This window comes from Schistocerca nitens, chromosome 3 (assembly GCF_023898315.1).
Source record: "Schistocerca nitens isolate TAMUIC-IGC-003100 chromosome 3, iqSchNite1.1, whole genome shotgun sequence".
Classification (NCBI taxonomy): domain Eukaryota; kingdom Metazoa; phylum Arthropoda; class Insecta; order Orthoptera; family Acrididae; genus Schistocerca; species Schistocerca nitens.
In genome coordinates this window covers 380,422,144-380,447,811 of record NC_064616.1, presented here as the reverse complement: position 1 = coordinate 380,447,811, position 25,668 = coordinate 380,422,144, and the positions used below count along the sequence as shown (strand labels likewise).

General features: G+C 38.1%; 1 protein-coding gene across 5 annotated transcripts in view; it reads left to right on the top strand.

The window, feature by feature from the left end:
- The window catches only part of LOC126248316 (dihydrofolate reductase-like), a 103,758-nt gene that overhangs the window by 62,230 nt on the left and 15,860 nt on the right, over positions 1-25,668 (top strand). For all 5 annotated transcript variants that reach the window (XM_049949202.1, XM_049949200.1, XM_049949203.1 and 2 more), the window contains exon 4: positions 6,577-6,686. In XM_049949202.1, the coding sequence (XP_049805159.1) occupies positions 6,577-6,686 (110 nt within the window). The remainder of the gene's footprint in view (positions 1-6,576; positions 6,687-25,668) is intronic.

Sequence of the window (25,668 nt, the reverse complement as noted above, 5' to 3'; positions counted from 1 at the left end):
AAGTCTGATTGTAACATGTTATCAGCAACACCTGTGAAAAAATTGTTAAAAGCGTCGGCTACTTCTAAGGGGTTTGTTACTTTTTTATATTTTGTGATAGTGTTATATTTTTGCAAGATTGTCTGTATTCTTCAGATTCTTTTTTTGTAATACTCCTCACAGCCTTTGATTTATTAGCTGAATTATAAATGTATTCATTATTATGCATTATTTTTGGTGATTTTATTGCTTTTATTAATATTTTGGAGTCTTTTTTTATATTATGCACATAATTCAGGTGTGGAATTTTTTTAGTTACAAATTTCATGCAGTAGTCTTTTTCTTCTGGCATGAAACCCTTATTCCCCTTGTCGTCCAGCTGTTTTTTCTAGAGTTCCCCTGTATGGTTACAGTTTTCAGTGGAAATTCAATTTGAAAGAAATGGGTTAATGTATCAATAAAAATGTTGAATTCTCATTTATATCATCTTTTTTTACACTTCTGACTGTTTTTCTTTCTGTAATAAGCTGTTGAAGTAGTTTACTTTATCCTGATTATAACTTCTTCATGAGGTTCTTAAAGATTTGTTGTTAATAATACTGCCTTTTACTTTTATGCTTGATATTATAGCAAGATGGTCACTAAAACATGCATTGAAAATTTGTAGTGAAGTGTGTGTGAACTCTTCTTGAGTAGAAATTGATCTAGAGCTGTTTGGCAAGTTCCTGTTACTTGAGTAGCAGATTTTACTTCGGCCTTTAAATTAAAGTATGTTGCAGGGCTCTATTTGTGAGTAAATCAATATTGAAGTCACCACAGATTATCAACTCACAATCTGCAACAGCCTTCTGTGTTTTGTGTATCATGGGGGATCAGTTCTGCCTGTCATTAATTTATTTGGTGTAAATCTCTCAACTGCTGTTGATAGTATTTCTTTGAATCTAAGCCACATCTGATCTGTGCTTAAATAGTTTGGAAGGAATAGAGACTGTCTCTCAGTAAGGCATCAAGTGAATTTTTATCTGCATTTCAGATTGATATATTTTACTTCTGATGAATTTGGATATTATAGTGTTCAGTCGTGCTACGACGACATTGTGGTCACTAGTCCCTATATCCGTTGTTAGGCTTCCTATTTACTGAGGAATATTTGTTTAAAAGGTCTAGTATGTTATTGCGACTGCTTACACTTTGAGTGGGGTCCTGAACTTCTCGTTCAAAATAATTATCTCAGCAACCATTTAGTGCAATATTGGATGATGTTTTATGCTTACTACCAAATTTAAACATGTAATTTTGCCAGCATATCGAAGGTAGGTTGTCAAGTATAACATCTGCCCATACTAAGTCGCAGCAACTAATTCAATTTCCCTACAAGATAAACTACCTCTTACAGCAATGAACATGCGAGTACCAACTGGATGCAATCTCTAATGCAACCAGTTTAAGAACAGTAAAACCAAATGAATTTAATCTATCAGATTTCTCATAGCATCACGATCGTTAATCGTGATACCACAAGAAATCTCGGGAGCCCTCATCACCAGCCATAGGTGTGAGGGAGTCTGAAGGTGGCTTGTATAAAAGCCCAAACCTGTCAATAAAGAAATACTATTACGATCTTGACTGTTCATTGTAACTTAAATATAACATCAGGCCGCTGCTCTCCGTGGACTGTGCTGTCAAAATGTATGCACAAATGAGGTTGTTCATGATCAGGTAAGGATCTGGTGATGAAAGCTAGACAAATCACGATCAGAGAATTTGCAGATGAAGCTGAAGTTCGTATAGGATCTATTCATTCTACTTCAACAGAACATTTGGACCTCAGGAGGCTCTCAGCAAAACTTGTGCCAAACTTGTTAACAACTAAGCATAAGCAACTTTGGAGATCGCAAGAACATTCTGGATACTGTGAACAGTAATCCCATCTTTCTTAACACAGTGATCACTGGTGATGAGTTCTGAGTTTATGGGTATGACCCAGAAACAAAGTTCTAATCATCACAGTGAAAGCATCCATTATCCTCGAGACCCAAAAAAAGCGAAGCAGGTCAGCAGTAGTGTGAAAGTCATGCTGACCATCTTTTTTTACTCCAGTGGTGTGGTCCATCACGAGTATGCCTCAGAAAGTAATAATGTCAATAAGGAGTACTACTGCTACTACTTCATGAAGCAGTGAGACCAAACAGCTACACTGGTGGGCAGCGGAAAGTTGGTGCCATCACTACGATAATTGACCTGCTCATCGTTCTTAGTTAATTTAGTTTTCTGACCACCTCAACATGGCTCTTTTTTGTCTAACTCCCAATTCCCCTGACCTAGTACCAAGTGACCTCTGACTTTTCCCTAAACCGAAAATACTCTGAGAGGGACCAGATTTCAGAACAGGGAAAAATTATGCAGAATTCGACTGAGCAGCTGCGCGCCATACCAAAAGAGGCTTTCCAGCGATGTTTCCAGCAGTGGCAGTAGCATTGGGAGAGATGTGTAGAAGCCAAAGGTGACTAGTGTCAAAACATAATGTCTGAATAAATATTGATTTTATAAATAAAAGTAGGATACTTTTTGAACAGTCCTTATACTAATGGAACCTTGATAGAACACAAAGTAACTGTACAGTATTTATGGAGAGATTTCTTAAAAACGATGGAAGTGACTAGATTTGTTACAAACAATTTAACTTCTGAAATTTTAAAGGGGGTTTTCATTACATCTTTCATTTATCTTTGATATCGAGCAACTGTTATATATTTGGAGAAATTCAATTTGATCTTTTTGTCATAACACTGATGAGACAATCTGAAGGTAGTTGGTACACAGAAAGTTTGTTTCTTTGGTTAAATGGAGAAGAGTGTTCATAAAATAGAACTTTTTGCATTGAATATCATTCAAGAGGACAGAAGAAAAAATAAAATGATTTTGGTTGTGTGCTCTGTTGCATAGTATGACCCACAAGTGATAGACTTCCATTGTGTACATATGCACAGAGAGGTGCTGACCGTGTACTGTGGTCTGTGGGTGTTAGCAATCTATATATAAAAAAACAGGATTTATGTATGTATTTGTGCATGTGTCCAGCATTTCCTCCTAAACCAGTGGTTCGATTTCAACCAAATTTGGTGCACATGCTGCTTGCTACATGAACCCCTGATTAGTAGGCTGCTGTACACAAAAGATGTGAGTGTAGTATCAGCATACCTAACAGGGGATACAATTGCGGATGGATGCAGCTGCGCAATAAGAGGGGGGAGGAGATTGATAATGAAAGAGATGGGAGGATGAGGTGTACGAAGTGGAGGAGGAGGGGACAGACAGAAAGAGATGAGGAGGAAAGCGTGGACAGCAAGAGAGGGGCTAGGAGGAGGAGGAGGAGGAGGAGGGACAGATGGGGGTTGACAGACAGAGAGGGGGTAAGAAGAGAAGAATAGAGAGAGGGGAAGGGGTTTTTTGCGAGTAGTAATGGCATGTCTTGCAGGGGTTACATATGCTGCTGGGCACAGCTGCATAGAGAGAGCTGGGCTGAGGAGACAGCGAGTAGGGGAGGGTGAACTGGACAGGGAGAGCAGGGAGGATGAGATTGGCAGAGAGAGGGAGGTGGAGAAAATTGATAGAGAGAGGGGGAGGAGGGGACATACAGAGAGAAGAGGTGAGGAGGAGGAGGAGGAGGAGGAGATGGAGATGGAGATGATCAGAGAGGTGTGGAGGTGTAGGTGCAGATGGAGGTGTAGGTGTAGGTGGCGGTGGTCAGAGAGAGCAGGAGATGGAGATGGACAGAGAGATACAGCTGGGGGGGGGGGGGGCAGATGCAGGAGCCACGAGGAAGGTGTAAAGAGATAGTGGGATAGTGGACAGGTGGAAAAGGAAGAAGGGAGAGGAGAAGTTCGATAAACAGAGTGGGGAAGGTGAGATAGATAAATAGTGGTGGGAGAATGAGATGGATACAGAGATGGGGTAAGTAGAAGTCGACACAGGGAGGGGGAAGAGGAGATGTGTGCAGAGTGTGTGTGTGTGTGTGTGTGTGTGTGTAACATGTACATGAGAGGAGCCTTTGGGGAAAGGCAAGTGTTTTTATATCCTATTGGGCAGCTGCTGACTATAGATATGCAAGATAACAACATATAAAATAACAAATATGTAATATTCTAGAAGAAAATCTAGCTATGGAAAAGCTATTGACAGGATCTTCAGTTACATTGTAATTTTTGGATTTCCACCATATTGGTGAAAACAGATCTTCCCCATCCCCCATCAAAAATGCAGAAAGGTTACTACACATAGTATAATTCTGTATATCAAATTTCTCTACAAGTTGAAGAAAAAATTACCCAGTTTTACTAAGCAAAGGATTTTATTTCAGCAGAGTAATGCACCTTCCCACATGTCTGAAGGCACCACAGTCAAAATTGTGAAATTGTGCTAAAAGCTGCTACATGATCTGCCAATTTTCTAGATTTGGCTACTTCGTGATGTTGTTTTTGTGAATACTGGAAAAGTGGATTAATGAAAAGAAAATCCCACCATATGAAGAGATAATAGCTGAAATAAACCATTATTTAGTAGATTCTGAGAAATTGTGTTTTTGAACGATTGAAACACATTAGTAAAAATTTGTAAATTGGCATATAGAACTGAAAGAAGAATAAAACATGAAAAATAAAAAATAAGTTTGACGATTTATTCATATTTAATGTTCTCTGTGCAAAGTGTGCTGATATGTAACATATTTTCTTTGTTCTTGGATTTGCAAATAAAAACAAGCAGTTTTCATAAAGAATTGATAGCTGTGATAAGTGTTTGTTTGTGACCTCCAAGTAATGACACTGAGTGAGATGACGTAAACTTTAAGACACTGGACTTGCATTCAGGACTGAGATTCATATACTTGCCAGCCATCCTGCCTTTTAGGAGGCCAAGGCTGATTTCCTTCGTCATCCTATCCCAGTCTGGGCTTGTGCTCCATCCTAACATGACATTAATTTCCAAACTCTCTCCTTTTTACTGAACAGTGGACTTTACATATTGTACTACTGACAAACTGTGAACTGATTTTCAGTAATCACAAACTGTACTACCTATAAATAAGGCATATGCTGATTATGAATAGTAAAATGGGAAAGTGACATTAAGATAAACGATTGCAAAAATTTTCTATTTCATCATGCTTCAATGTCTGTGTGAAAGAAAATAAACAAAATTCTTTAAATATGTTAAGTGCTTTATGTGCATACACTATGTCATCAAAAGTATCCGGACACCCCCAAAAACATACGTTTTGCCGCCACCTACTGCCAGGTACTCCATATCAGCGACCTCAGTAGTCATTGGACATTGAGAGAGAGCAGAATGGGGCGCTCTGCGGAGCACTCAGACTTCGAACGTGGTCAAGTGATTGGGTGTCACTTGTGCCACACACACGAGATTTCCACACTCCTAAACATCCCTAGGTCTACTATTTCTGATGTGATAGTGAAGTGGAAACGTGAAGGGACACGTACAGCACAAAAGCGTACAGGCTGACCTTGTCTGCTGACTGACAGAGAGCGCCGACAGTTGAAGATGGTCATAATGTGTAATCTGTCCAGACCATCACACAGGAATTCCAAACTGCATCAGGATCCTCTGAAAGTATTATGACAGTTAGGCAGGAGGTGTAAAAACTTGGATTTCATGGTCGAGTGGCTACTCATAAGCCACACATCGCGCCGGTAAACGCCAAATGATGCCTCGCTTGGTGTAAGGAGTGTAAGCATTGGATGATTTAACAGTGGAAAAACGTTATGTGGAGTGGCAGGTCATGGTACACAATGTGGTGATCCGATGGCAAGGTGTGGGTATGGCAAGTGCCCGGTGAACGCCATCTGCCAGCGTGTGTAGCGCCAACAGTAAAATTCGGAGGTGGTGGTGTTAGGGCATGGTCATGTTTTTCATGGAGGAGGCTTTCATTCTTTGTTGTTTTGCATGGCACTATCACAGCACAGGCTCATATTGATGTTTTAAGCTCCTCCTTACTTCCCACTGTTGAAGAGCAATTTGGGGGTTGGGATTGAATCTTTCAACATGCTCGAGCACCTGTTCATAATGCACGGCCTGTGGCAGAGTGGTTACATGACAATAACATCCCTGCAATAGACTGGCCTGTACAGAGTCCTGAACTGAATCATATAGAACACCTTTGGGATGTTTTGGAACACCAATTTTGTGCCAGGCCTCACCGACCAACATCAATATCCCTTCTCAGTGCAGGACTCTGTGAAGAATGGGCTGCCATTCCCCAAGAAACCTTCCAGCACCTGATGGAATGTATGCCCGTGAGAGTGGAAGCTGTCATCATGCGTAAGGGTGGGCCAACACCATACTGAATTCCAGCATTACCAACGAAGAACGCCACGAACTTGTAAGTCATTTTCAGCCAGGTGTCCGGATACATTTGATCACATAGTTTGTGTGGTAGACCCACACATTTCCTGAGACTTGGGACATTCAAACTGTTATTATGTGCAGTGTCATTACTGTGTGATCTTTGCAAGGTTTATGTGTGAACTTGTATTTAATTCTGTCATTCCAGGTATTAGTTTTCTTTTGTTATTCTTACAGGAAATGATGAAATCCTCATACTGTCACAGGTTATATATAACCAGTATTTTGAAAGACTACAGTTGTGATACATTCTTTCCAGAAATTGGTAGCCAGTACATATCTGTCAGGTGAGTAACTCAAAAATATGTTGAGACTAAGTGTAATGATGTCTTTTTCATTGGGATTGTTACAATGTACGGTGTTGCATGTATATTGTCTACAGTCGATGTTGTGAAACAGCAATTCGGTGAAAGCTAATAGTCCTATGCTGTAAAGGCAGAACATGTATGTTGATTATTTACAATAAAATAAAAATAATCATCATATTGGAGGTAATTTAAACACCTTAGTGTTTTATCAAAAGTATGCCCCAGTAGAAGGTTGGTGCACTTGCCTTGCTCTGAGGAGGGAACCAGCTGACTCGGCCAGTTGTTGGGAGGACCTATAGAGTAACCTCCTATCGAATAAATATGTTATTACATATTCTTACTTATGCAAAGCTTTGGAAGAAGTAAAATCATGAAAGAGAAAACATAGTAGTTCATATGCTTTATTTTATTGCATGTTTGATATTAATTTAAATCACTGACAAGGACATTAAAGTTTAACTACAGGTACTGGCAGTAATGTCAGAGATAGCCATTGTAATAGCAGTCTCATTGTGATTTTGACTTTACCATTCATGCAGTATTAAATATTGTGCAGGAAAGAAAACATATTAATTAGCCATGTGGCAACAAACCTTTTTTGACAATTGAGAAGTGTAAAGAACTGGGACACAAATCCAGAGCCCTGTTTGTTGTGGGAATTATTTTACCAACTAACCAGTCTGAACTTGTATTATGACTTGATGTAAACATTGTCTACCATTATCTCTTCCTGTTCTGATTTTGTGAGATTCACAGGTACTTACCTGCTAGTGTTGCAGGACTGACAGTTTTGTAAAAGAGGATATTGCAGTGAAACCTCTGGCCTCCACCTTGGTGTTTCTCAAATATAGTTTTCTTAAAAACAGATGGCATATCACACCTGACCGTCCATCGGATATAAACCCTAATAACTTGAGAATGAATGTATGAGCTAAAATCAACCACGTGCAAAGTTTACATAATGCATTTTTACCTCTGTGAAGTCTTTAAAATTTAGTGCAATGTTCTACTTAATTTGACACAGCACAGTAAGTGTGGTGGATAATGAAAGATATCAGTTCTTTATCAAGTGAAGATATCAGACTGTAAGATGCACAAAAATCAAATTTTTTTCACCTAATAATTTTTGAAAAATCAGATGATTAGTATTTCATTTTGGGTAAAATGCCGTCTTGCACCACAGACATCATCATTTATTCAGCAGACAGCCATAACAAAAGCAGCCTCAGCCCAGAATGCAAAGAGCTGGTTTTTAACAGCGAAAGGGTTAAATATCTGACTGTAATGTTGCCAAGAGATATCAACTGGAATGGAACGGCTGTGTATGAACGATAATAGAGAAGGCAAATGGTTGACTTCATTGTATTGAGATAATTTTAGGGAAGTTTGGTTCATCTGTAAAGGAGACCTGTGGATAAAACACTAGTGTGACCCATTCTTGAGTACTGCATGAGTGTTTGGGATCCCCACCAGTTTGGATTAGAGGTAGACATCAAAGCTGTTCAGAGGTGAGCTAGATGTTTTACCAGTAGTTTCGATCAATACGTGAATATTACAGGGATTCTTCATCATCTCAAATGGTGACCCCATTCGTGAAACACCATTGAGGAGATTTAGAGAACTGTCATTTGCAGCTGCCTGCAGAACGATTCTACCGCCAACAGTGTGCATTTAGCATAAAGACCATGAAGATAAGATGAATTAGGGCTCATATGGAGGCATATAGTCAGTCCTCCCCACCCACCCACACTCTGTTTGTGAATGGAACAGGAAAGGAAATGACCAGTAGTGGTACAAGGTGCCCTCCATAATGCACCATATGGTGGCATGCAGAGTATGTTTGTGGATGTAGATTTAGATTTAGATTAATGCTAAAGCCAGTTTACCCACAACAGTCATCAAGTTTATGGTGTTGTCACAACCACATCATATACAATCTCCCAGATAATTGTCAGATTCATGGCCGAGTGCACCAATCTCGATTATCAGTTAACCGCGTTTAAGTCGATATATAATCCTGTTCAGCGCAGTATTCTGGTACACCAACATCGATCTAAGTTAAACGATGGAATCGACCGTGGTTATATTTAACCGGGGCCCTTTTCCGGTTTTCTCGACATAACCACGGTTTTAGAAGCATACGCTATTAAGATGGCGGCGCATTTTGATGTTATGGATGGCATTGAGGAAGATTTGTTATACCTTGACCATTTAAATCGTGACCGAAATCGTGTTGGAGTGATTGTGGAAAGGGGAAACCCTTTTGAAGATTATGGTGACGGGAAGTTTGAAGAGAGATTTCGTCTGTCAAAAGAAACAGTGTGGTGGTTATTAAATCAAATCAATGATAGGTTAGAATTTCCTACTGATCGGAATAACCCTGTTTCTCCGATAAACAGACTTTTGGTTACTTTAAGGGCATATGCAACAGGTGCATTCAATATTCTTATTGGGGACAACAGTAATATACATCGTACAACAGCACAATGAATCATCAGTGATGTATCAGACATCATAGCATCACTGTCTCCTCGCTTTATAAAATTTCCTACAAGAGAAGAAGTGCGCTCTGTGATGTGTGGTTTTAGTCAATTGGACCGATTTCCTGGCGTTCTTGGTACCTTGGATTGTACCCGTATAAGAATTCAGTCTCCTGGAGGACATAATGCTGAACTTTTCCGCAATAGGAAATCATATTTATCCTTTAACTGTCAAACCATTAGTGATCACAATTTGTTAATAAGAGACATTGTCGCTCGATGGCCGGGCTCTGTGCACGACAGTACCATATTTCTCATCTGCGCTCGCAGAGCTCAATTTGAAAACGGAGAAATACCACAAGGTCACTTATTGGGAGATAGTGGTTATGCATGTAAATCCTACTTGTTAACTCCACTTTTAAATCCGCAAAATGAAGCAGAGCATCGATATAACAGGTCTCGTATTAAAACTAGAAACAGTGTTGAGAGAAAATACAGTATGTGGAAGAGAAGATTTTCCATATTATCTGTAGGAATAAGATGTAATCCACAGGAAGCAATGTCAATCATTGTGGGTACGGCTGTCTTGCATAATATTGCGAGGAGTACAAGCAGTGAAGAACCACCAGAATATCCTGAAATTTCTCGACTTTTAAATCAGTTATGTGATGAGAGAGGCCCCAACATTGAAGACAACGAACCAGTGCTACCTGGACAGCAGATGTATCGTGATGATACATTACCTGGAAGAGCAGTTTGCTGTGCTATAATTAATGAACATTTCCAATAATCTAACGTAAATTTAGACATTGTTCGTAATGAAAAATTATGATTATAGTTATGGGATTTCGCCGTATTTTCAATTTTTCAGATTATTTCAGCATGTAATCTATTTTGTTTCTACTATCTAGCGAACATAAAAGTACTCACTGAACTGGGTGTGTGATGCGAAATTTGAGGTTTTATTGTACCAGGGACAGGATGTGCTGCCTACAGACAATTACCCAGCTGCTGCTTTTCTGAGATTTTTTTTTTAGTGTGGAACTGTTGATAATTCATTATTAAAGATATATTTCTTGCATCACATTGGTTGTAAAAGCAATGCAGTACTCTGTTATTTATACACATGTTCAGTTTCTGGGTATGTACTTAAATTTGAGAACAAATGACTCCATTACATTTAGAGAGTGTGAGAGTAAAAGCGAGTGGAATAAAATATAATGGATATTTCTGTATTATGTTCACTATAGATCCTAAACATCTCTTAAATTTTCTACTGTAACAACAAATATGGGAATGTCCAACAGTTTTGCAATATTAAAAGTGCACATTCTTTATTATTAGAACCTTTCAGTTTAGAGATTATTTTACTGCACTTCTGCTCAGTATTAATGCAGTCTTATCACCTAGATTGGCTTAAACTTGCGAATATGCAGTAAACACATAGGCACAAAATAAATAATGATTTGTGTAATAACATAAAATGTCAGCTTGGGATTTTTTATTTGTTAAATTGTTTCCATATTAATCACTACTCTTTATTTACAATATGATTTTTTTAAACACAAGTGTGTGTGGCTATAAGGTTGTGCAAAGAATTGAATTACATTGTTAATTCTAGTCAGTCATGCGTGTAGCAGCACTTTACACAATATTATGTACAACTGTGTGGTATAAAAAAAATAAATGAAATCGAAGACAAATTTGTGTTTAGAAATTGCCACCAAAAACAAGTTCTCATTGCTACAAAAGGCAATGGAATTTTGTCAGCAATGTCTAATACTTTGGGGATCAGTGCAAGAGCAATAATTAGTTAAGGAGTGTGCTACTTCGGAAGATATGAAAGCAGAACTGTAATGCTGTGGGTTGACAGTACGAAGTGTCATACTTTAAGTTATTACTGAGGGAAACTCCCTCCCTCACTCTATCACTGATATTGATGCAGTTTTTTCACATATTTAATGCTCACCTGTACAGAAGGGAATTCCTTGTCATTGCATAGTGCCACAGAAAAATGCCTCACTACAAATACAGTTGTGGCAGAAGTTATGGGTTGCCATCATAAACATTAGCAGGTGCAGAATATTGCTAAGAAAGCCACACATGCTATGACTACTGTAGCAGAAAACAGTGACCCATCATAGGAATGCATTTCTGAAAATATCTTGCTACAAATTTTGTTGTGATAAAAGTTATGGGCTGGCATTGTAAACATTAACAGGTGCAGAGTATTGCTAGGAAAGCCACACAATGCTAATCTCACTACTGTTCATATTAGCAATGTATTATTCAATAATGCCTCTCTACAAATACTATTATGATAAATGTTACAGGTTTCCACCACACACATTACCAAGTGGTGTGGCTAGGAAAGCCACATATGCTATGCTTACTTTTGCAGAAAAGAGAACCCACCACAGCAATGTATTTCTCAACATGCCTCACTTCATATTGTACTGTCATAAAAGATATAGGTTCCCATTATAAACATTACCAGGTGCAGAGTATTGCACAGAAAATGGCACTCACAAAATTATGATTTGGAGCACTTTCCCTCATAATTTAATATGTTAGGATATTCTGGTACAAACGATGCAAAACATGATAACATTGGGCCTCATGTATATAACTGTTACAGCACATATGTTCATTCCAAAGTTAGGGTGACAAGGATGCTTTATTACTATTATTTTGTTTCATTAAGAGTCTACCTCATTGTTAAGTCATTTAAGTAGAAATTGGCAACTGACGTTATGGTTACAGGCCTGCAACTGACATGTAGCTTACTTGTGTATACTGCAGTGTTGCTAATCTGTTTTTATATATGAAGTAATTCTACTTTTAAGTGATTAGATGAAACTTAGTCCAGACCAAATAAGTGACTGATAACCACAGCAGTTGAGTCCCATAGTGCTCAGAGCCATTTTGAACCAAATAAGTTGTAAGCAGATATTAGACAGACACCAACTAGGATAGAAGCAGTATTACTAACAGGACAAACACAAAGAAACAATTTGAACTGTGAGACAACTTTAATACATTAGACAGAATACAACACAGCACAAAAAATTACAAAAATTCACTGTCACAGGAAAAAAAGGTCACGTGTCATTGGCATTTTTCTTCTTCCAGTATTTTAGTTTTTCTTCCAGGGCCAGAATCTTTAAATTTTTTATCTTCAGCTCCTTTTGGTGCTCTCCCTTCATCATGAGTAATTGGGCCTCCAGTAGTTCCACTCTCTTCTTGCACACATTTTCAATCACTGTTCCTGAACCTGATGGCCTTGGTTTTGCAGGCATCCTGCGACGACGCCATGTATTTTTCATTGGGTTGATCAGGAGACTGTGAAACAGATTGCAGTTGGGTGACATCCACCAGAACATTATTTGGTGTCTCTTTACTTAGTATTACGACAGGTGTGTGGAAAGTGCTAGGTTGTGTGCACTCTGCTAACTCGACAACTGAAGCAGGTGGCGTGTTCTCACTGCACTGCACTGCACTCCATGTTGACAACATCCACAATCATGCTAAACTGTGCATTGGAATCATATGCATTTGTTAACGGTTTCATTGAGGAACCAACAATTTCTAATAGTTTAGCCCGATCATGGATCTTGGTTTTTTGGGTAGGCTTCCCCCCACCTGTTTTATACACTTCCACCTTTTCTTCTGCAAGGTCTTTTCGAAGTCTTCTTTTCATGTTTCCATAACAGGTTTTCAGCCTGTCACAGGATCTTTTTGTGACACCTGAAATTAAATAAATGTAGTTTTTAGTACCATAAATTAATTCTTATATTATTTACATTCATAAGTACATTTTGCATTCTGAGGCTCTTAACTTACAACTGCAATAAAAATCTCTGTATATGGCTTTTGTTTACATATCAGTTCATTAAAAAGAAAGTGGTATAGGCATATATGAAGAATACGGCACAGGGCTAAGTGAGAAACGTATGTTCACAATTTTCAACATAAAAGCTTCCGTTAGTCACATAATATTTAGTTAACAGTAGCACGGCATTGGATTTTAAATTTAAAACCAACAAAACAATTCCAACCGTAAATGTACATAGTCCTATCACGTATTTCAGTGGTATGCCAATAACAGTTTCAAATTTCAAACTAAAAGCCCGTGTGTGCCATATCCTACGCTTACGATGAACCTAGAAAAGTTATTCATTTATGAGTTAACTTACCAGGAGTAGAATTAAATTGCGCCTCCACATGGGACCACATTGCCTGTTTTTCTTTTAAGCTGCAGCCGTCGGTTTTCTTATTTTCAAGAGCGGATGCATTTGCACCCACCAGTTCAAGAAGTACATCTATCTCGTACTTCGAGAAATTCGGTGTTCTTCTTTTATTCTCCATAATTCTCCAAAAAAGAAACTAACAGATCAGAAATAGGTACCGAGGTACGTACACACACTTCTGCTTGTCGACAGAAAAAACAGCAAAGATAGAACGTGGCACCAGCGATTATCTGTGCAATTTCATGTTTACTAACATCTTTACGTCGCCAGGGCACGTTCCATTGCAGTGTAGAGAGTTTACCGCGGTCAAATGCACAGTTGGCTGACAACGGTTTGCTGACCAGCGATTAACGTTGGTACACTGCAGAAACATTCTAAACGTGATTTACTTTTAACCATGATCGCGGGACCTTGGTTATCATGTTTTTTGACCGGGGTTGGTGCACTTAGCCATCAGTGTTAGTCTTGGGCCTACACCTTGCAACCATTAAAATTCATTTTACAGGTATCATCTGAACTCCAATTAAGCTAATTTCAGGAGCTATAATTACCCATTCACAACATCATAGTTCTGATTCATTAAGAAGACATTTGAGGTCTCTATTAGCTACTACTTAGTGTGTTTTCTTGCATCCAATAAACTGAAAAGCCATTTCATGTATTGGGAGACAGTGATAAAAAGAGGCCTTAATGGTCAGTCAGAACCTAATAGATGTATTTTTTGATGTTGAAAACAACTGGCAGTGTGATATCTGACAACAAATACATAATTTCTGGGTTCATGTTTGCCTTCCTATTGTACTACAATTTTCTCTGGTGGAACAATATTTCAGGTATCAAATTGGTAATGTAGTTTTCACCTGTACTCGTTAAAGAATGTCTCAGAATGGTGTTTCAAGTGACACCCTTTTATCATAACAGTAGACAGCATGGTATTCACAGTAAGCAGTCCGATGCATTGTATTCACAGTGAGAAATCTAATTCACAAATGTTTATTTGTTGGCAGTTTTACAATTTTCTGTTCAGACTACACTCTTTCATCTACTGCTTGTCACCTACAGATAATACTGAGGAGGCTGTTGGAGAGTTGGGCAGAAACAATGGGTTTTAAGCTCTTCACTGTGTGTGTGTGTGTGTGTGTGTGTGTGTGTGTGTGTGTGTGTGCGTGTGCGCGCGCGCGTATTATTTTTCTCTGATATAAGACAGTTGCAACTGGAGGACACGTTTTCAGTTTTAAAAGACCAGTTAGATTCTCGGGCCCAATATTTGTGTTGTAGGTTGTCACTGTACATGTTGAAATGCCCATTTGTTTGGGTTTGGAGTAGAGACAGAGCTTCCATTGTAATATTTTATAAAGCCTTTGCTCAATTCTAGCGGTACTCTTAACTGTAAAGTATGTGAATCAGTGCGACCATCATATCTGAAAATGTTGGACAGTGTCCGTGTTAAGGGTGTCAGCCATGTGGCAGGTTCTTTGCAGTAAATCATATATCTGGCATATGCACTGAAGCTGGTAATCCATCACTTCCCACTCAGCAAATATTCCTGTGGTGTGGCACTTTTATAATGTTACGTCAATTGTGATGTCTGTGGTCTTGATTTTTGCCACTTGAATATTAACTCAATGTGTAAGCATTACTGCTAACTGAATGTATTTTACTTAGGGTCAATTGTATAAAGCATTTAACTGTAGATTAAAGTAGAAAAATGACCTCAGATCAAATTTAACCCGGAAATCTGTGTTTTATAAATGTTAATCCCAGATCATATCACCATGGAGTTGGACCATATTTGACTGGCAAAAATTCGCAATTCAAAGTCAGGTTCAGCTTTAATCGTCAGTTTATAGTGCTGTGGCATTACGATTCAATGTTTTTGTTTTTTGTAGATACCAATTGAAATAATAAGAAAGTTGTTCTTAACACAAAAAATGGTAAGTAAATATGTGTTAAGCCCTCTCACCTGACTGATGCTCAAAATACTTTTTTTCTGTCTGGAAGGTTAGGTTAAGGGAATTACGACTACCATGTGTATGTAATGATCAATCTCATCACAGCTCTTCGGAGATGACTGGTAATTTATGTGATTAGTTCAAAGGCAGTTTATACACACTTGGCAGTAGAATAAGAGAGGAAGATTTGGAATGTTTGCAGTGAACAGAAGTATGGGAATTTTGACAGCAGCTAATAGCTATTCAACATCTCGTATATGTTCTCTCTTAGCTTGAGCAGCAGTAACTATGGAATTCGTATTACATTTTTAACTACTGAATACATCCTTAAACTGCTATGACAGTTCCATGTACGTACTGCGATAAATAGAACATAAACAAGTGTCTTGGAACACCTAACCTTGGGACCTGATACATATGAGTCAGTGACTCAGAGGTTGCATTAGTGACGGCTGTGCAGTAGATCGTGTGTTCAAACCCATGTCAAATCTCTGAAATTTTTTTCCCCTTTCCTACTACTTTCTCCACTTTATTGTTTGTAAAGATAATTATAACAACAGTACCATGACATTCCATTCCATACCATTGAAACCATACCATACCCTCTGTGTTTCCCGAGTGTTTTGGACCATTGTTGGCCAAAATTCTTTATGCAACAACCCTACGCGATGTGAATTAAATTGTTTGCTTTCATTTACTTTAGAGATATCTGAGTATTCAGATGTGTCCACTGAGAACGACGACGACGAGATCCAGTGAGCTCCCTGCCTCATTCCATGAAAGGGTGAACCCACTCTTGGAATTAAATAACAAGTCATTTAAGCTGAGGTTTTGTTTGGAAGAAAGAATTGTAGAGCAGTTGGAACTAAGGCTTAGAGGCTACTGATCAACCAAAAGAAACGAGCCACTGACTCCATTGTGCATGTTGCTGTTAATGTTAAGATTTTACACCACAGGAACCTTTCACTTAGTGGTTGGTGATCTGTTTAAAGTAGACATAGCAACAGCTTGCAGAGCTGTCCATAAGGTATCAGGCTGCACTGCCTCATTGAAAAATGAATTTATCAAAATGCCAATTATGAAAATGACATTAGGAACATCCAGCGTGTTTTTTTTTTTATCAAATAACACATTTTCCTGGCATTTTAGGTGGTATTGACCTCATTCATATCCTCATCAAATCACCTGGTGACGATAATGCTGAGATATTTAGAAATCGTCATGGTGGTTTTCTTTAAATATAAAAGTGATCTCAGTCGCTAACACTTGGTGTTTAAATATTTTAGCTAGATCGCCAAGATCTGTCCATGACAGAAATATTTTTGGAAACTCACGTGCACCTGCTCGGTTGGAAACAGGAGAAATTCCAGAAGGCATACTTCTGGGAGACTGGCTATCATGTTGCAGCTATTTTTTGACACCTGTATTTCATGAAGAAGTAGTGGCTGAGTGTTTCTATAATCATGCCCTCAAGAAAACAAGATCAGCAGTTGAAAGAATGCTTGGGATAGTAAAAAGATGATTTTCCTGTTTGAATGTAGGACTCAGAGTAAAAGTAAATCGAGCAGCAATTATAATAGTTGCAGCATTTCTCTTGCACAATATGGCTGTCAACGCATCAGAGCAGGAGTCTGAAATTGATGATGTGTATTTACTGGGAGAAGAGTGTACTCAGAAATTAGAGTACGTACAGAACACGAAGTCAACTGGGGTCTTAATGCAGTGAGAGTAGTATTCATTGACAATGTATTTAAGTAAGTACTTAAAAATTGGAATATATGTACAAGTTTTCAGTTTGAAAGCCAGATTTTCTTTTCCTTTCTTTTAGTTCTAGTTACTTCTCTGTGTCCTGGTTATTGAATTCTTTATCAGAACAAGAACACCACGAATAATATAAACTACCTGTTGCACAACAAATCGGGCTCAAAACATTAACCAGAGCATATTAAAATGTATACGATACACAGCATATAACTTCGGGATGAAAATCTGTCCATGGAGTTCCAGTAGGCTACATACCAACAGAAAACAAAGTTAACAGCAGTCACAATGCAATAAGTGTGAAATTTATTAACAAGGTATTTATACAAAAGGTTACAAGATTGGAAAGGTTTACAATGTGTCAGATTAAAAGTCTGGATTGTCTTTTCATTTCTATAAGTTCCAATTCTTTAATTTCTTATCTATTTTGAGGGTTTCCATTCTTATCTCATGTTCTGCAAGCAAGTACTGTAACTCTGATTTCATGTTCATGCTCAAGGCATTCTATTCTTCTCTTGTAAAACTGGTCTTTCTTATCGAGAACATTTTCTGTTCTTTTGTTTTTGGGACAAGATTTTCCTGCTATAACAGAATCCTGGCTGGCATGTTACGCATCTGCCTGTAATTAGAGGTAATTTTCTGTGTAAAGTACACAATTTTGTGCTGTCACAGTAAAGTTATTACATTATCTTAGTGCATTACCATTCTTACCAGCTCAAAGTAAACAGTCTGTCCTTCATTTTCATTGTCATTGAAAAGAGCAATATCTTCATTTTAAGTTGCAGCTGTCGCCTCATTTACTGATGTTGTGAATGAACTGTAACCAGTGTTATCTGAATCTGTATCAGAACAAGAATGTAACGAAGAACATTATGAATTACCTTTTACGCAATAAACTTGCTTCAAAAGAATTTGAGATTATGTCAAAATATTTACAAACTACTGCACATAACTTTAGGATGAAAATCTGCATTGGCATCGTAGGCGTTAGAAATAGGAAAAAAATTTGGCTTCAGGGCTGCAGTTAGCTTTTGCCCACTTTCTGTAACAGTAGGCCTTATGAAATTACCACTTCCAGTTTTATGCATTTCAACCTTGGAAGAGATTTGACTCTGTTTTTGCTCCAGTTTACATACTACATACATAAAAAATGAAATGTAATAATTAGAAAGTACGTCTTGAAATTATACATTGCCATGCGCTAATGCCTTCTTGGTCCTTTTCTTAACATTTCCGTAACATGTTTTCAAACTCTTTCAATCATGATCTGTCCTGATGTTATGTGAATTAAAGTCCACAGCAATTTCTCTCTATGCCTTTACCTTGTTGGCTGCAGTGACTTTATCAGTTTTCTTTTTTTCACTCAATTATGTCTCTATACTGGCCCAACACAATTTCTAGCAGTAAATCTTTTTTGTATTGAGAAAAGTTTGAGGATCATTCCTTTTTGTTTATTTGCTTCCATAGTTATAACACAAGCTATTTACAATTTGTACAGAAAGCAGATGGCAGTTATGAGTCGAGGGGTATGAAAGGGAAGCAGTGGTTGGGAAGGGAGTGAGACAGGGTTGTAGCCTATCCCCGATGTTATTCAATCTGTATATTGAGCAAGCAATAAAGGAAACAAAAGAAAAGTTCGGAGTAGGTATTAAAATCCATGGAGAAGAAATAAAAACTTTGAGGTTTGCCAATGACATTGTAATTCTGTCAGAGACAGCAAAGAACTTGGAAGAGCAGTTGAATGGAATGGACAGTGTCTTGAAAGGAGGGTATAAGATGAACATCAACAAAAGCAAAATGAGGATAATGGAATGTAGTCGAATTAAGTCGGGTGATGCTGAGGGAATTAGATTAGGAAATGAGACACTTAAAGTAGTAAAGGAGTTTTGCTATTTGGGGAGCAAAATAACTGATGATGGTTGAAGTAGAGAAGATATAAAATGTAGACTGACAATGGCAAGGAAAGCGTTTCTGAAGAAGAAAAATTTGTTAACATCGAGTATAGATTTAAATGTCACGAAGTCGTTTCTGAAAGTATTTGTATGGAGTGTAGCCATGTATGGAAGTGAAACGTGGACGATAAATAGTTTAGACAAGAGGAGAATAGAAGCTTTCGAAATGTGGTGCTACAGAAGAATGCTGAAGATTAGATGGGTAGATCGCATAACTAATGAGGAGGTATTGAATAGAATTGGGGAGAAGAGAAGCTTGTGGCACAACTTGACTAGAAGAAGGGATCGGTTGGTAGGACATGTTCTGAGACATCGAGGGATCACCAGTTTAGTATTGTAGGGCAGCGTGGAGGGTAAAAATCGTAGAGGGAGACCAAGAGACGAATACACTAAGCAGATTCAGAAGGATGTAGGCTGCAGTAGGTACTGGGAGATGAAGAAGCTTGCACAGGATAGAGTAGCATGGAGAGCTGCATCAAACCAGTCTCAGGACTGAAGACCACAACAACAACAACAACAACAACAGTTATAACACAACACCGTCGATAATAAATACTGTGTATCTATGATGTACAATAAATGTCTACAGTCAAAACACGATAATCGTGTTGATAGCCAATTTCAGCCTTGTTGCCAAGCATGTTACATACTACTTTAGATCCAATCTGAACCTGCTTCAGTGGATCCAAGTTTAGCAGTACACATTGGAGCTGAGCCCTGAACGTAGCTCAATTTCTGATCTAATGTCAAATTTGATCTCTAGTCAGCAATGTTTATACTATCAGCCCTTTAATGATACTACAGCAATGAATCATGTTGGAATCTGAGCAAAGGACTACCTCACCATTGTAGCTGTTGTGCAACATGAATGCTGTAACCAAGGGTTGGAATATATTTCCATCCAGGATAGCAATGAAGCCTTGAATGTTTTAAAGTTGAAACTAATACTAGCTATCTTGTACTCAGAGTTATGTTTTAGGCATATTTTATCCTCCTCTGCCCTGAGCCTAGATTTTGTGAATGAAAAGTTTATATTGTTGGTCAATTTGTTGTTCTGGGATGAAAGACAAAAGTAATAATTCAAAAAAATAGTTGAAGTTCATCAAAATATTAGGGCATTACATCACGACTCAAATATATTTATTGTCCTAGTATTGACATGTTTTCAGGGATTCCTTTGATGGATTTTATAAATAAGCTAAGAATCGAAATACATAAATAAATTTATGCTAAAGTCACACATAAATATTAAATACATTTATGTAAGTGTTACAAAATGTTACTTAATTATGATATGTGAAAATACAATCAAAAAATTTTTCATATGAGGGGACTTACTGCTAACACATTATTATGGTAGGCCAAGAGGCCAAGTAACTTTTATTGAATGCTGCACTACACTTCGAAGTAACACATATACATGACACTATTTTTCAACATTGTCACCAAATCTGTGTAAACAGTGGTCAGAATGTTCTACCTGTTGTTTAGTTCCCCAATGATAAAATCTGCTCCTTTGTAATGGAACCATTCAAGAACTACTGTGGGAATGATTTCATCATCGAAAAATCTGCAGTTGCTGCAGATCAGTTCCTCGATTGCCTGGACAATGTCATCTTTGGTTAATGTTGATGGCCTTTCTTACTGATCAGCCTCAGCTATTTGACTTCGGTCAAATTGTTGGCACTATTTCACTAATGCTCAAAGTGACATTGCATTTGATCCATATACCACCAAAATGTAATGGTAAATCTGTGTGAAATTTATATGTATTTCCCTCAAGAATCGCACAGTCCCATGTACTTTAACTTTAGAGTAAGTTTTCAGTTGCCACACAGTTTCACTCCCACACTGTGGTGCATCTGTACTCCACCACAACAGAACTGTGCCTTCAGAACATGTACTCTCTTGTGAAATGTGCCACTCTTGTTGCACAATGATCTTATCATGGAATGACTTGTAAAACTTCCTTTGTGGAGCACCTACGTATATCTACATCTACATACGTGTGCTGCAAGACACTGTACGGTGGATGGCGGAGGGTACAATGTACCACTGCTACGCATTTCTTTTCCTGTTCCACTTGCAGACAGAGCGAGGGAAAAATGACTATCTATAAGCCTCAGTACGAGTCATAATTTTCGCGTCTTATCTTCATGGTTCTTAAGCAAAATGTATGTAGTTGGCATTAGAAATGATCGTTGGTCAGCCTCAAATGCCGGTTCTCTAAATTGCTGCAATAGTAAAAATAGGAGACAGGACAGGACGGCTTCATATACGTCAGCGACCATAATCATGCGTAAACAAACAAAATTTTTCTATCTTGGCCACACGTTTATATTTTTTATTTTGAATATGCATATTGGCTAACATCCATCATCAGATCAGATACTTTAAAACATCAATACACTGTATATCGTCAAATAGTACTTGTTTGTACAAGGTGCAGTATGCACCTGTGTCACATATGAATGTACTGTTTGACAACGTACATTGTACTGTGTTTTAAAGTATTTGATCTTATGGTGGCAGTTAGTCAAAATACATAATCAAAGTAGGAAATAAGAAAGTGTGGCCAAGACAGAAAAGTTTTGTGCATTTCTGCAATAATGCCTTGCAATCAGAGGGTTGTCTTACCTCCAGGGATTTCATTTAAGTTCACGGATCATCTCCATAATACTCCTGTGCTGACTGAATCTCCTGTTAACAAATCTAGCAGCACGCCTCTGAATTGCTTCGATTCCTTCCTTTACTTTGACCTGGTAGGGATCCCTGTCACATGAGCAATACTCAAGAGTTGGTTGTATTAACATTCTGTATGCCATCAACAATCCTACTAAAGCAAAGTTGAGTGAAAAATACCAATAAAAAGGTGTTAGCATGTGGACGTAATGTGCTGTTCCAGTCTCTTCTGTACCTAAGGTCCATCACCATTCCCTTTGGATCCCTACGTAATTCGGTGCTCTCAGATACACACGATCGAACAGCGGAGGAGTGGTACTCAAGCGTCAACGTTAAGTTACAATATCTCCGGATGTAATTAACATTTTACAATGCAACAAACGGCACTGATTACGTATTTGTTTATATGTTCAGATGTGCTAACAAAACTAACGGAGTTCCATTTAAAAAAATGTAGGTTTGTCTCTAAAAAACATACTTCCGTTAATTTTTTTATGGTTTGTATTAACCAATTACACTAGCCCCTCTCCTCACGTTCGGTCTGTGGAATCGATTCGTCAGTATTTGATGTGGTTTACGAAATATATCCAGCGGTAACGTTAGGTGACTCACCCTGTATAGTTATATCAACAGTATAACACATTGATATTTAGAAATCATTATTTTACATGGCTGGTGCACACCCTTGACACTATCTTTGGTACAAGTAAAGTTTCCAAATCAAATTTCAGTAAGTCCAAGAAAAACCAAAAGACTATTTAATTACAAAAAATTACACAAATTAGGCTTCTTTATATAAAGTTTATGTAAAAATCCCCCATTCACTACAGTTGACATATAACATTAGCAATTCCTTGTTTTCTGTTTGTACAATGCATAGGTGTGTTTGCTGATTCTTCTTCTCCCATCACTGGAAGATTATTGGCAACGGCCACTAGGTGCTGCAAAATACTCATCCCCTGTCTGTTTTGCAACATTGTGCGAAACAAAGCAGGCAGCGATCACTTTATAGATTTTTGTTTGGCTAAGTCTTATTTTGCTTTGAAGAACTGGGAAATGCCTTTTGCCTGACCAAAGCACCATTTGATTGTCACCCTTTCCTTGGAGCTAGGTCTGTTGTAGGATTCTGTAATATGGTGTCATTAACCATGATGTAGTGCCAACCTGTGCATCTCCTAAAATGAAAGCATTACTGTTGTTCTGTCTTAGTATCTGGCATACATTATAGTTTCTCCATATTCTATCATCAAGGCCATGAAGCACTGACACTTGTAAACTTTTCACTGTAATCACATGTTCCCTTCACATTTATACTAGGAAAGCCCTTTCAATTAATATATTCATCTCCATGTACAGAGGGGTTCATGATTGGTATGTGCATGCGATAGAGAATCCTCACTGCACATGGAAACTGATGCTTTGATAGTCACTTAACATTTGCTGTTTCTAGTTTGCACATGTTTCTGGGAAACTGAATCCACAAAATGTCAGTGACACAGTGTTCAGGTGTATACTTAAGTCATCTCTTACACCAGTCTGAAAACCTGGGTCTGCTAAATAGTGCAAAAATGTTTTCATTCTCAATTTGTTTGAAAAGACACCCCATTTTTCATGATTTTCGGGAAGAAAGTGAGTCACGAGCCAAATAATGTTTTCATTGTTAAACCTGTGTAAACTTTTACAGTTTCTCTCTTCAATATTTCTTTGGGCTAAATATATATATTTTTTCCCTTTCAAGTATCATAATTTCTGCCATTTTTACTAAAAACATTGGTAAAACTTAGAACATCAACAGAACTAACTCAGCTCAAAGTGTACTACACAGCTCATTTCAAAAAATCGTGAATGTTCTCCTCTTGTAAGAAACTTTTCTAGTTTTATTCATACGAAATTGGACAATTTTCTGTGTGTTGAAAACTACCCCCACCCTTTTACTTAACCTATCAACATTCTCTTGCGAAGTACATCCTCTGACTCACTTTATTCATGCAAATGTGAGAATGTTCTCTGATATTCTGAGTATGAAGTACTTTCTCCGTTTTATTCATATGACCCAATGTTTTTCATAAAGTAAGCAAAATGCTGTAGGAAAGGATGAATGTAGGTGTCTCAGTTTGTACATAAATGCGAAATACGTGGGGGTATTGCACTTAACAATCAAGTGCAGCTCCAGCTTCCCTTCACACAAGTCCAAAATTTTGCGCATATGTCGATTGATGCTTTTCTCTGGCTTCTCATTATAACTGAGGTGGAAATTTGAAAACAGGAAACTAATTACCAATGATGACATACCTGAAGGAAGGCTAGCATTTACACTGCTTATTAGCTACTGGAGAAATTTATGCTTGTTATTATTTGCATTTCAATAGGTGATGTACAGGGTGTCCCAGAAAACACTGACAAGCTTCTGATCCACTGCTACACGTCATTGTCTCCTGCACTTTGTTTTTGAATGTGCACCGGTTACAATGAGACCCATGTTAATGTGTTGCATCTTGAAGCCCAGTTTAAAGGACCTGAGAGCAAGGTCCATGAAGGACTGAATATCCTGAAGTGTCTTAAACACAGGATTTGATGAGAGGGCACAGCACATGCTTACCAGCTTTGTAAAGCTAATGTGCAATTATTGGGGACTGTGTATAGATAAGAGTGATTTGCATGTCTAAAGAGCATAAACAACGCTGATGATGGGATTAGTTTGAGGAGCCACCCACCTCAGTCCCCCGAGGTAGATCAGCGTAGCTGTCCAGCATGTGTCCTGCCGTGGAATTGATTTTCACATTTTGCCCATATGCAGCAAGACTATTAGGGAAGCATGCAATGCATGACCTAATGATGTGGCCCATGTATCAATTACAATCCAGGGTTGGAACCAATTGTCATCTTGCTGCCGAGGGTTGCTTCAGAGCTACTGAAGTACATCAGTTGTACTACTGATTTACATTTCTTCAACTCATTGCTGTTAAATTAATATCACAGCTGTTGTTGTTGTTGTTGTGTGGTGGTGGTGGTGGTGGTGGTGGTGGTGGTCTTCACTCTGAAGACTGGTTTGATGCAGCTCTCCACACTACCCTATGCTATGCAAGCCTCTTCATCAGTAATTACTGCTTCCTACAGCCTTTTGAATCTGATTACTGTATTCATCTCTTGGCCTCCCTCTTAAATCTCCCCCCCTCCCCCCCACACACACTCACTCACTTCCCTCCAGTACTAAATTGCTAAACCCCTCATGCCTCAGCATGTGTCCTATCAACCAATCCCTTCTTTTGGTAAAGTTGTGCCACAAATATCTTGCCTCCGCAGTTCCATTCAGTACTTCCTCATTAGTCATGATCTACCCATCTGATCTTCAGCATTCTTCTGTAGCACCACATTTGAATAGCTTCTGTTGTATTCTTGTGTAAATTGTTTATCGTTCATGTTTCACTTCTGTATATGGTTACACTCCAGACAAATACCTTCAGAAAAGATTTCCTAACACCAAGTGTACATTCAATGTTAAGAAATTTCTCCAGAAATGGTTTTCTTGCCATTGTCAGTCTACATTTTATATCCTCTCTACTTCGGCCATCATCAGTTGTTTTGCTGCCCAAATAGTAAAACTCCATCTACTACATTGTCTCATTTCCTAAGCTAATTCCCTCAACATCACCTGATTTAATTCAGCTACATTCCATTATCTTTGTTTTGCTTTTGTTCATGATTTTCTTAAGATCCTTCTTTCAAGACACTGTCCATTCCATTCAGCTACTATTCAAAGTCGTTCGCCGTCTCTGATAGAGTTACAATGTCATCAGCAAACCTCACAGTTATTGTCTTCTCCCTGAACTTTAATGCCTACTCGAAATTTTTCTTTTGTTTCTTTTTCTGCTTTGTCAGTGTAC